Here is a 12,447-nt window from a genome sequence, read left to right on the forward strand (position 1 = left end):
CCATTAGGATTTGCTGACAAACTGGATATGGGTGTGAGAGAAAACGAAGAGTCAAGGATAACTCCAAGGTATTTGGTCTGATCATCTGGAAGAATGGAGTAGCCATTAATTGAGGAAGATGGAAAGGAGCATTTGGGGCAGAAAGTCAAAGGTTTTGCTTTGGACATATTGAGTCTGGGTAGCATTTTAGACCTCTGAGTAGAGTTTATGAGTAAGCATTTGGAGAGGGGAGTTCCTAGGAGAAGTTAGCACTGGAGATATAAATGTGGAGTCATCAGATGAAGATGCTTAAAGCCATGGATGAGAGCACCCTGGGAGTGAGCTGAAGGCCAATTTTGGGTCAGGTCAAGAAGAGAATGAGATGGAACCAAAGCTGAGGAATAGCCTGTGAAGTTGGAGAAAAATCAGGTAAGTGTGGAATTCCATTGTGGAAGACTAATGAAGAAACTGTTTCGAGGAGGAGGAAGAGATCAGTGTGTCCAATGCTGCTGAGATGACATGAAGATAACATGAAGACTGAGAAGTGACCACTAAGATCAGCAACATGGAAGTCATGGAGATCTTGGCAACAGTCATCTGGCGAAGTGATAGGGAAAGAGACTAGCTAGGTTGAAGAGAGGATGAGAGCTGAGAACTGGACAAGTGAATGTGGACAGATCTGTTGAGGTTTTCAATAAAAGGGGGATTGAAACATGAGGTGGTAGCTGGGGGAGGATTTACAGATGTGAGAAATGAGAGCCAGTGGGTACCCTGATAGGAATGAGACTGGGCTTGCAAAGTGTTTGGCATAGTGCCTGGCCTGTGACTGGTACTCAGTATATGAAGGATTTCACATGCATCCACATACCCCACAGCTGTCCCAGCCCACTCCTCTTTCCAGCCACCTGCAGACCCGATGATCCTACATCCCACCTTCCATTCCCACACATACTCCCAAACTGTCACAGTTGTGTCTGAGCTCAGTGCTGGAAATAAAAGAAAGCCTGAGATTGGCACAATACTCCCCCAGGAAACCTGGCCTCAGAACAGCAACAGGAAAGTCACAGCACCCAAGACCTGGGGACTGAATGGTGCTATCATTACCCTCCCCAGGTGATGCTGCCAGTGGGCTGCCAGGCATGCCTGCCATCTCCAGGCAACACTCGCCTGCCCTCAACCCTCCACCCCCACTTGGCATATCAGGCCTAAGTGTCTGGCCTGTGTGGGGACCAGCACCAGAGGGCTAGGGAAGCACTATGAGTAGCATTTCCTCTGCACCTGTGAAGGCTCTGTAGGATGAAAAAGGGGCTTCCTACATGTCCCTTCCTCATTGCCTGACACCTAAGTAATTGAGCTCTTGGGTATTGTCTGGTTTTATCCTCACAACAACCCTCTGATCATCTCCATTTTACAAGGAAATGTATGGTCAGATATTGTAATAAGTTCTTGAAGGCCACACATGTTAGAAAAAGGATCTGAACATGGTTGGCCCACTCTTCCTCAAGTTCACAGCAGAGAGCCCTCCCTGGGAGTGACAGAGGGAGGCTCACCTGCCCTGCCCAAGGAGGCCAGGAAGGCTCCAGTCAGAGGTAAGGCATCGAACTCAGGAAGGTGCTATGATGCCATATATACGCCATTTGCAAAGGAGGAGCCACTGCTATTGGGACATCTACCCCTCTGCCTGAGGACAAAAGGAAGGCTAATTAGCTCTGGGATGTAAGGTTGCTCCTGGTGGGCAGATGAGCAGGAGACTGATAGGTGGCAGTGACAGTACCTTCCCTAAGCCCTGAGGGGAAGTTTGCAGTTTATAGCCCAGCCTCAAGCTTCCATGGAGGCAGGAATGTAGGAAAGATGGAGGCCAGGACTGTTGCTGGGAGGTATGGGAGCCTGTGCCCACCTGGTAAACTCACACTTTGACTCTATGCAGTTCATACCCCATCTTCCCTGTAGCCTCACCCTGGACCCCAACAGCCAGTGCTAAGAGACCTGTGCCGAGATGTTAAGGAGTCTGGCTAAATTCCACTAGTGGGAGATTTCACCCACAGGGCCACAACCTCTCATTATTGTCTTGCCCCAGAGATGTCCCATTCCTTCTGTGCCATGGATCAGAAGTCACTCATCAGTGCTCCCAGCATCCCCACAGATGGACTTTCCTGAGTGGAAGTTGGGCCTCAGTTGTAGATGATGTCTCCAGAGCCTTGGCCCGTACAGATGTGTGCTCAGGATATGCAGAGCTGGGCCTTGGCCCTGAGCAACAACTCCCTATGCCTGGGTCGCATGGGGAGCCCCCATCTCAGCCTGACTGAGTCATCTCATGACAGATCCATGTGACTAGTATGAAAAGTAAGAGTCCTGTGGTGTGAGCAAACAGGAAGTGTGGGGTTGGGTGGGTTGGCCCTGGGGGAAGCCTGGCCCCACTTAGCCCCTCCCCTGAGTTAGAGGGCTGAGCGGGGGCTCTTGCCTGTGTCAACAAATCCTATTAAGCCTGAGGTGGTACAGAAGGTCAAAGTCAGGACCCCTAGTCTGGGTGCTGGAGGAGGAAAGAAAGCTGCTAGGGTAGGTCAGCTCCTCAGACCATATCCTGATGTATGGACCTAGAGGCTGTGAGCAAGTCATAGGGCCTCAGAAACCGGAGGATCTCTGAAACTGGGAGGCAGCAAGAATTTCGTGGACAGGGGAGATATGCCTCCTGGAATTGAGTGCACACTCTCTACGAGGTGGGATAGCTTGGGCAAAGTCTGGGGAGGGGGAGGTGGGCAGGAGGGCTGGATCACTGGACACTGCCTGGTTTGAGTGGTACCCCCTCCTATGAGGACTGTGGTTTTGACCACCCCCATTTTCCTTTGACAATTGGGCTGCTCCCACACACAGCTATAGCCCCAAGCCCTGTGCCTTCCTGCCTCAGGTCTCCCCACAATCACCCATCCTCCTCATTTTTTCAGCACAACAAGGCCAGTCAGCCTGCCCATGGCGTCCCCCAACTCTCTCCTCTCTATGAACATTTCAGCAGTCCACACCCCACACCTGCACCGGCCGACATCAACCAGAAGCAAGGTACAAATCTGGGATGGGGAGGGGCCCAATGAGACAGGTGGCTGGATCCTTTTTTACAACTAGAGAACCTAGTGCTGTGCAAAATCGGGGCCCTCCTAGATGCCAGAAAAGTGGATCAGGGGACCTTGGAGGTACCAGAGGGCTGGGGGAGGTGGTGCCAGGTCAGAATTTGAAGGCTTCAAGTTGAGGTAGAAACCTAAATCCTGAGTGACCTCCCAATGCCAGTATGAGAGCAGGCATTTGTGTAAAGCTGATTAACTATAACACTTATAGCTGTTCCCTCCCCCAGTGAGAAAATGGAAAGTGGTGGTTGTGATGGCTGATTCACCTCAGCCTCAGGCAAAGTCATTCTGAAATCAGCCACTGTCGACTGTGGGAAACCTGCTGACTCAAAGGGGGTGCTCGAAACCCTGGCTCCACAGGCCAGGTTCCCCCAGACTCGGGGGGAGGAGGCAGTAGAGGCCCCAGTTGCAGACTATCAGTGGCAAGGCCTGGCCTCCCATTCCTGAATGACTCCAACTGACCAGCCAGTGTCCTCAGTCAAGTCACCCAGCCCTTCTGCCTTTGGTTCCCTAGCTTGTAAATGCAGCACTGTTATCACACTGGGGTAGTCCTGAACAAAGCCATATGTATGGTACCCTAACATGGAAGGTGGGATCTTAGAAGCCCCCCACAGGAAGCTCTAGAATGCAGTAACTAGCTAAAGTGACCTCCAAGTCAGGCTAGCTCACTTACTTGGCCCTCTCCACTGCAGTTCACAGGCCTCTGCAGACCTCTGACCTCTCTGGCTTCTACTCTCTGACCTCAGGCAGCATGGGACAGCTCCCCCACACTGTGAGCTGGTGAGTGTGGGCCCAATGGGAAAGGGGCACCTCCTGATTTAGACTCTTACCTGCCCTTTTTTTCCATCCTGTGCTGAGCACCCTGCTGCCAGTTCTATATACATACCAGAGCTGGCCAGCAGCTCTATCATTCCTCAGGTAGCCTGACATATTCCCTTTGGCAAGACTGGAGACTAGGCTACGGTCCCAGCCCTGTCGCCCTTGAACTCTGCTTCACTGTCTGAGACTTGAATGAGAGAACCTTGGACTGTTCAGGGCCATCTATGTGAGGAAGAAAAGGTAGGCCTGAACAGGGAGATAACAGCATGAATGGCCATAAGCGAGGCTGTTGCTTCTCAGCTACCTGGTGGGCAGGAGGATACTTCCCACTCACCTCAATGCCTACTGCTGGCTGGACCCTTCCTTGGCTGAGTTGCTTGAGGGCCAGGGTCCCTCCTTGCCTCAATTGTGCCTGCTTGAGCCTAAGCCCTGGGCCAGTCTGCTTGGAGAGCCTATTTAGGCTGGGCCAGGAAAAGCCAGCCTGGACCCCAAGTCAGTAGGCCCAACTGTGGGCCAAAAGGCCTGTCTTCGGCTTGAGTTGGGTCTGGCAGGCTAATTGGCCCTTTGCTCAGCAACCACAGTGTGACTTGGGCAGGTCTTTAGCCTCTCTGGCCTGGGGCAATCACTTAACATCAGGAAAGCTTGGCTTCCCAGGAAGGCAGGGTAGGTCCCGAGGCCCAATCTAGAGGCCCACTTGTCCCTTTCTACTTGCCCTTCATCCAAATTAAGCTGATTCCTCTATTTCTAGATTCTCCTTGGACAGAGTTCCACTCTGAATACAAACCATGACTACCTCCATGAGTACCCCCAGGTTTGAACTTGCCAGGCAAGGATCTGGGCACCAGAAAAGCACTGCTGAAGCTTGCTGATCCTCAGGTCCCCCTCCTCACAGAATTCACTCTTAACTAGTGCACAACCCAGACAAGTGGCCAGCCAATTACAAGGCACTGTTAGCAGTGCTTTGACAGGACTGTAGGAACCCAGAGAGGCACCTCATCTAGTTTGGGATGTCAAGGGCTTTCATTTAGGATGACCAGGAGCTGAAGCAGGCAAAGTGAGCAGGAGAACAATCCTGACAGTGTGCAAAGGCCCTAGGACAGATATCAACCCTGTACTGACAGGGACATTTCATTTCAGGAGGCTAGGCTGGAGGGGACCTGGGGGCCTGCTGAGCTGGCTCCCCAAAGAATGCTGTCATTTCTACCCCTTAAGCACCAGTACTAGCCTGTAGAGCAGCGGTTCTCAACCTGTGGGTCGCGACCCCTTTGGGGGTCGAACGACCCTTTCACAGGGGTCGCCTAAGACCATCAGAAAACACATATATAATTACATATTGTTTTTGTGATTAATTACTATGCTTTAATTATGTTCAATTTGTAACAATGAAATTGGGGGTCACCACAACATGAGGAACTGTATTAAAGGGTCGCGGCATTAGGAAGGTTGAGAACCACTGCTGTAGAGGAAAATAGGTGCAGCACAGGTTGCCCTCTGGTGGCAGATGCTTAAAGCACACATTGGAGTGGTCCAAGCAGAAGCCAATTTGTCTCTCATCTATGGGTCAGGCCTGAGCATGGAGGGAAGTCCTTCCCCATATAGAGCCAGTAGCCAGACTGCTAACAGCTGTCTTTCCCAACCACAGGCCCAGCCCTCCTCTCTATCCCCTGTCCCCTTCCTGCGGATATAGACAGCACTTCCCTGCCCCCACTGCAGCCCCTGGCGCCCCCTATCCCAGGTGAGTCCCCTACCCTGCAGCCAGGCTCCTGCTTTCTGTTGCCCAGGCTTCAATGCCCACACAAGGCCATGTTCAGGCCACTGCTTGCCCTGTGCTAGTCGTCTGTTCATCCGTCTGTCTGTCATTCTGCAGCACCCTGCTGCCCTGTGTCTGAGAATGAAGCCAATGGGACTGCAAGAGTTCTAAACCCAGGCCAAACTGTGCAGCACAGCACCACAAAGCAGCCAGGGACAGTACATGCACATGTGTGCTTGAGCTCCTGCCTCTGTGCATGTGCAAGTCAGTCCGTGTGCAGGTCTGTATGCATTCATCTCTGTTCTGCATCCCTGGGCAGAACAGAGCTCCACCCAAGCTGAGGCAGCATTTCACATGTGTCTTCAACATCTGGCCTGCTCAGAGACCCTACACCAGGGGTCCTCAAACTACGGCCCGCGGGCCACATGCAAATACAAATACTGTATTTGTTCCCGTTTTGTTTTTTTACTTCAAAATAAGATATGTGCAGTGTGCATAGGAATTTGTTCATAGTTTTTTTTTAAACTATAGTCCAGCCCTCTAACGGTCTGAGGGACAGTGAACTGGCCCCCTGTTTAAAAAGTTTGAGGACCCCTGCCCTATACCAGTGTAAGGAGCAAGAGGCAGAGTGGTAGCCATACAACAGCAAGAAAGTAAAGTGGGAGGCGTGTGTATATGTAAGCCCCTTTATTTAGCTCACTCCCTTAGTGACAGATGTATGCTAAGTATGGAACAAGGAATTCAGACATTTTCAGCTCATGGAGCTCACCGCCTAGGGTAGGAGGTATAGACAGCACACCAGCAATTGAATTGGGCTATGCCTGTGGGTGATGGGGAAGCCCCAAGGAGACCTCAGCCAGATTTGATGGGTCACAGAGAGCTTCATAAAAAGGGTTAACATCTCCTGAGTAGTAGGGGATGGCTGGAAGTGGGAAGTGATGGGAAATGGGGGAAAAGATGGGGCTAGAAATGTCAGCAGGGCTGTAGGCAAAGGGAGAATTTCAGCAAGAACAGTCAGGAGCACGCAGGTGTTTTTAAAAGGTCATTCTGGCTGTTGTGTGGAGAGAGTCCTAGAAGAGTCAGGAGAATGAGGAAGCACACAGGGTAGTCACAGGCTCATGAGGCTGAGCTGGTGAGGGCAGGTGGTGACAAGGGGAGAGATTCAAAAGCTATGTAGGGCTTAATTTAGTAACCACCTAAACAATGAATATATAGATTTTTGCAATGATGTCTTTGTGATGTGTTGGGAGCAGGTATTTGTATGTATCAGTGTACTTGTATGCAAGCAAGGGTGGGGTATCTGTTCACCTGTCGTTTAATGTGCAGGGCCTCTGTGTTTGCCAGGGTCTGTCCTGCACACACCTGACTCAGTGTTAACTTCCTCCTGCCTCTAGGTTCACCCACCCATCCCTGATGCTAGGTTCCAGTGTACCTGGTCACCCAGCAGCCATTCCCCACCCGGCCATTGTGCCCCCCTCAGGGAAGCAGGAACTGCAGCCCTATGATCGAAGCCTGTGAGTGAAAAGGCACAGAGTGGGGAGGAGCGGGGGGGGGGGGGGGGGGGGGGCAGACTTCAGGTTCCCATCTATTTGTCAGCCAGGATACACATCTCTTCCACCAAGCCCAAGTCCTGCTGCCAGAGGAAGCCTTTGGTCAAACTGTTTTGTAGCTATTGCCACGGGCCACTGTTTTTTGAGGCTCTGAAGCAGGAGGGATTGGGTGGAGTGAGAAACAAGGCTTTAGTCTGAGCCAAGATGGGAGGGGCTGAGAAGTCCTTACACATATTTTTCTTACTTAGCTGCAATATTCCTATAAGGAACAAATACTTAACTCTGGTCACCCATTTTGGAGCAGCTAAGAAAAACACACACACACACACACACACACACAAAACAGAATTTCACTAAAAAACCCCTAGTATCCATGCACTTACACATGCAATGGACACACTACAGGGTGGTAGCATTAGGTGGGCATGTGGGGACTCCCAAGTGATCTGGACATGTGCTCCTCAGGAAGACGCAGGCAGAATCCAAAGCAGAGAAGGAGGCCAAGAAACCAACCATCAAGAAGCCACTCAATGCCTTCATGCTGTACATGAAGGAGATGAGAGCCAAGGTTATTGCAGAATGCACACTCAAGGAGAGTGCTGCCATCAATCAGATCCTGGGCCGCAGGGTGAGGCCACAGGCAAGGTGGGCTGGCAGGGGTGGTACAAGCCTGATGATTGCCTTACACATCCCATCTGCCCCTCCTTCCCCTTTGCAGTGGCACGCACTGTCACGGGAAGAGCAGGCCAAGTATTACGAGCTGGCCCGCAAGGAGAGGCAGCTGCACATGCAGCTATACCCAGGCTGGTCAGCGCGGGACAATTACGTGAGTGGCCAACAACACACAGGGATGGGTAGGGGAACCTTCAAGATTCTATGCCCTGGGCCACAGTCTCCGCAAGAAAGGAATATTGTCCTGAAGGCACAGATGAGGGAGGTGGTGGACTGGTGGAGGGTCCATGGCCTCCCGTGGCTAGCTCAGGAGAGGATCAAGCAAGGGACACAGGAGGCAGACCCGTGTCCTGTTTTCTACCCAGGATCTATTCCCATGCAGGGCTGTTTCCCAGTATTTGATTGGGGCTCATGAGCAGAAGGGGAGAAAAGGGCCTGGAAGTTACTCTTCCATTCAAAATGGAGACAAGTGTGAGAAAGGGAGGAGGAATCCCTAATTGCCCCATATTACCTAGCAAGAACTGCAATCAAGAAACTGTGCCTGGAATCCTAGCGACAGCCAGGCTAGGCAGCAGGCTGCAGGTATCCCAGCCATTTGCTCACTGGGATTAGTGTCCACCTCCCACATCTGAGGATCCCTCCCTTTATTCCCTGCAGGGGAAGAAGAAGAGGCGATCCAGAGAAAAGCACCAAGAATCCAACACAGGTGAGGCCTTCCCTCAACAGTAGTGGAGGCTCCTCTCCAGGTCCCTATGTGACAAACATCACTGCTCTAGCCCAGAAGGAGGGGCAGAGTACTTGGCCATGAACCTTCAATGCCTGGGCCCTCGACTCTGTATACAAGGCCTGGCATCTCACAAGTCAAATCCCTACTTTAGGAACAGCTATACTAAGTCCTAGGGGTGACCAGTAGAAGCCAACACACTCCCACTACCTTGGCTAACCCTACCCTACTCACAGCTTTGCCTGTCAGGGAAAGTTAGTGAGGAACTGACAGTCTGATCCATGTTAAACACAAACACTGCATCCTGGTTAGTTCTGAGGTGGATAGCAGATTGACTGGAGACTGAGCCAGGCCCCATACCTAGGCCCAGTAATCACCCAGCCTGCTGGCTGGTGCCAGCAATTTCTCTATCACACTGTACCCAACTCCCAAGCCCTGTTTTTCATTGCAGGTTCTAAGTGCTCTATATAGAGGACCCAGGGAGCCCACACACTGTTGCAAGTCTCCTTCCTGTGAATAGATTCCTGCCCCAACTCTGATCCACATTTATGAATGACTCTCTCAACAGTGCTGTCCCCACATGCTACAACCAGGGCAGGGCAGACCTCAGCCATTTTTCTGAAGTTACAAAATGGGCTTTATTTTCACATAGAAAGTGTGTGGAATATGTTTTAAGTTACAGCACAAGGAGATATGGGTCAGGCAGATAGAGCATTCGCAAAAATGAAAAATAAAATGGCAGGGAGTTTTGGGGTGGAGGCAGCCCTAAGGAAGAAGAGGCTGGATATGGATCCCCATGGGCATCCCTGGATTCTTCTGCCACAGCTCCCATACTGCAAGTGGCCCTTCAAGCCATAGAAAGGAGCTAGCCTGATATGGTCCCTTCTCTTCCCCACCATTCTTCCCACTGCCTCTTCTGCCCAATTGGGTGCCGTGCCCACCTTTCCAAATATCTTGACTCTGGGCGCTAGGGCTCCCACTGGGGCTGGCTGTGCCATGGAGAGGCCCTCTGCCTGTGGGGGCTGTGGGGTATCTGTGACTAGCTAACACTGATGTTACCTCTTCTTTCTGGGCCCTGCTCTGCCCTGCTGCCTGCCTGCTCGCCCTCTGCCCTGCTCTGCCCCTCTGGCATGGCTGTGAGCAGACCCTGGCTCGCCTAAGAAATGCCGTGCTCGCTTTGGCCTCAACCAGCAGACGGATTGGTGTGGTCCGTGCAGGTGGGTTTGTCCCCACCACCATCTTCCCTTTGCTTCAAGCTGCTTCCTTGACTCTGCACATGTTCTGCTGGGCTTATATAAGCCTTCCTGTGGCTCCCCAGCCCCATAGGATACCTGCAGATTAAAGAGCCCATGCCTCGTAAGAATTGGAATGAATACTGAACACATCTTGTAGGGAAGATCTTTTGGATCTAAGTGGAAGGAGGGGGAGAGACAATGTTCTAGAAGGGAAGGAAAGGCAGACTCAAGAATGTAGTTCTGGTGCCTAGGATCCTCAGGTAATGATGGTTTGGTGCTAACTAGGCCCAACTGGTCCTCAGTAGCCAAACCTCATACCATTCATCAGGTGGCCTCTGCCCCTACTCTCAGGCCTGAAAGTCATAATGGCCAACCAACTCCATCACTTCAAGTTGAGATGCGTCTGAGCCCGTAAATCTAAGAAAAATAAGGTAACTATAATAGAGAATATCATGAGTAACCTGGATGCCAAGTGACTCACCATTTTGTACCTACTGAGACCAGAGGGCTAGAGAGGAAGGGAGAGAAGAGGAGGGCTATCCTAGCCAAAGGACCATACAAAGGTTTCATCTCATAACAGAAAATATCCCTGTGTATATGAAAAGAAGGTGTGCCTATCAAGTGGCTAAAAGTTGCCTAGTTTTAGGTTTATGCCAGGCCTGATACAGCCAAGGCTGAGGCTACTCTAGGCAGTTAGTTCACTGACTAAGGAATACTTGTGCAGCCCCTTAGAGTGCCCTCATGCTTCTTTATCAAAGGATAAAGAGAGATCTTGGATAATATGTGTGCGTGTGTATATAAACATGATGGGAGGCAACCCTGTCCCTCAGGGAAGGTCCTACTTTTACCCATTCCACAATCAGAGACAAATTGTGGTCCAGAGAACTCAAGATAGTAAGAATGTAGAAGACTCAAAGAATCACTGTTCATTTCTATTTCCCCTTCTCCACGCCTAACCTAGCTTTGAGCCCTGAGATTACTCAGCCCAAAAAGCCACAAGCATTGAAGCCCCTTGCCTTAATGCTGATCTGAGCCCCACAAACATGCAGAGGCTCAAAGGCTCTCCTGGAAAACAAAGCAGCCCACAGGTCCAACTACAAAAGGTCCCTGTGCCACCATGTGGTGGTGCTGGCAAACTGCACCTGTCCCAGGTCTGGGCCAGGCCCAGCAGAGTTGCAGTGCTGATTCAGGTCTGAAGGATAAATAAGCACATCCAAGTACTGGGGAGAGGGGATGAGAGGTCAGCTAGGCCTGTGCAAGAACAGCATTTTTTGGTTGTGGTGTGTGACTATGAATTCACCCTCTATTTACAGATAACTCTCTTCACTATTCCTAGGAGGAAAAAGAAATGCATTCGGTACTTACCCGGAGAAGGCCGCTGCCCCAGCCCCTTTCCTTCCGATGACAGTACTCTAGGCTGCTCCGGGTCCCCAGCCCCTCAGGACTCACCCTCATACCTCCTGCTGCCTCACTTCCCTACTGCACTACTCGCTAGCCCTGCGGAACCGGCGCCTACATCACCAGGTCTCTCTGCGGCACTCAGCCTCCCAGCTCCCTGGGCCCCCACGGGCCCCCAGCGGTGCCCTGCAGAGTACACAGGTACAGCAACAGGAATTTCAGAGGCAGGCAGCCTAGCATGCACAGGACACCTGGCCTCCTCCAGGGACCCACTCTTTGAGAAGCAGCAACAGAGCCCCAAAGCACGTGGAAACCGATCAGGGGCCCTGTTAACTTCTTCTTAGGGTCCAGGTGCTGGAGATTTCAGAGGCTGCACAACTTCTGCCTGAACCTGGGGCCATCAATTCAAACTGCTCTGAGTGGTGCATCAGATCTGTGTTGTCATTTGATTTAAGGGCATCTCCTGTGCCGGTGGCAGCCTGCATCTTTTTACCATCTGTCTGGTTAGCCAGATGCCCCCGCCTCCCTTCCTTTCCTGCTATAGATCATAGATGGACTACCCTGAGTTCAGCTGCTTTCTCTACCCTGCCTCCTCACTCCCCCTGCACTGCCACACCCTCCCCATACCAGACACTTCATGGACCAAGAATGAGTTGGTTTATCACACATGTAAGCCTGGTCACAACCACAAAGCTCAAAATGACAGTGCTTTTCTCTTGAAGGCCTGGAAAAGCCATGTTTTACAAAAAACTAGCTACCATTTTTAAGCTGGGTCAGAGGAATCCTGCCGAATTCTCAGGAGCTTATAAGTGGATGGGATGAACAAGTTAGTTTAAATCTATACCCTAGGCAACAGAAAAACCTGACACTACCTTAATCTGGCTCTCTACTTCAAATTACTTGGAAATGATTCCTGAGAAACTCAATCGCCTAAGAAGCCCTGATATCAAAGCCCCAAGGCCTGTTACTAGTGGCTGTAGTCAATAGTTCAAAGAAGTTATGGCCCCAAATCCAGTGTGCATCCCTCCCCATTCTGAGGGCCTTTGTTACGGATCCATTTCCAGTTTATCCACCCCTTGGGCAGTGGTGAGGGCAAACACAACCTTTTGTGACAGCCAGTATCTTTCAGCATGAAACCAGGCCAGCTTCAGATTTCCTATGGTTCTGTGGGAATGAGGACTATTACAACCAAAACAATAAGCCC

The 12,447-nt window shown here is 51.2% G+C and overlaps 2 protein-coding genes across 8 annotated transcripts in view; one reads left to right on the forward strand and one right to left on the reverse strand.

Annotated features, from left to right (window-relative positions):
- TCF7 (transcription factor 7 (T-cell specific, HMG-box)) overlaps positions 1 to 12,436 on the forward strand; it is a 33,174-nt gene extending 20,738 nt beyond the window's left edge. The window contains exons 3-11 of one of the 7 annotated variants that reach the window (XM_014539124.1): positions 2,922 to 3,033; positions 3,788 to 3,875; positions 5,557 to 5,649; positions 7,059 to 7,178; positions 7,680 to 7,842; positions 7,933 to 8,040; positions 8,544 to 8,592; positions 9,755 to 9,827; positions 11,159 to 11,208. In XM_014539124.1, the coding sequence (XP_014394610.1) occupies positions 2,922 to 3,033; positions 3,788 to 3,875; positions 5,557 to 5,649; positions 7,059 to 7,178; positions 7,680 to 7,842; positions 7,933 to 8,040; positions 8,544 to 8,592; positions 9,755 to 9,827; positions 11,159 to 11,162 (810 nt within the window). In that variant the 3' untranslated portion in view covers positions 11,163 to 11,208. Of the gene's footprint in view, positions 1 to 2,921; positions 3,034 to 3,787; positions 3,876 to 5,556; positions 5,650 to 7,058; positions 7,179 to 7,679; positions 7,843 to 7,932; positions 8,041 to 8,543; positions 8,593 to 9,754 lie in introns of all 7 variants that reach the window. The other 6 variants (XM_014539123.1, XM_005865561.2, XM_005865562.2 and 3 more) reach the window with 6 other exon arrangements.
- The window catches only part of SKP1 (S-phase kinase-associated protein 1), a 55,245-nt gene that overhangs the window by 9,532 nt on the left and 33,266 nt on the right, over positions 1 to 12,447 (reverse strand). The gene's annotated exons all lie outside the window — the stretch shown is intronic.

The sequence above is a fragment of the Myotis brandtii genome, unplaced genomic scaffold, assembly GCF_000412655.1.
Source record: "Myotis brandtii unplaced genomic scaffold, ASM41265v1 scaffold208, whole genome shotgun sequence".
Classification (NCBI taxonomy): domain Eukaryota; kingdom Metazoa; phylum Chordata; class Mammalia; order Chiroptera; family Vespertilionidae; genus Myotis; species Myotis brandtii.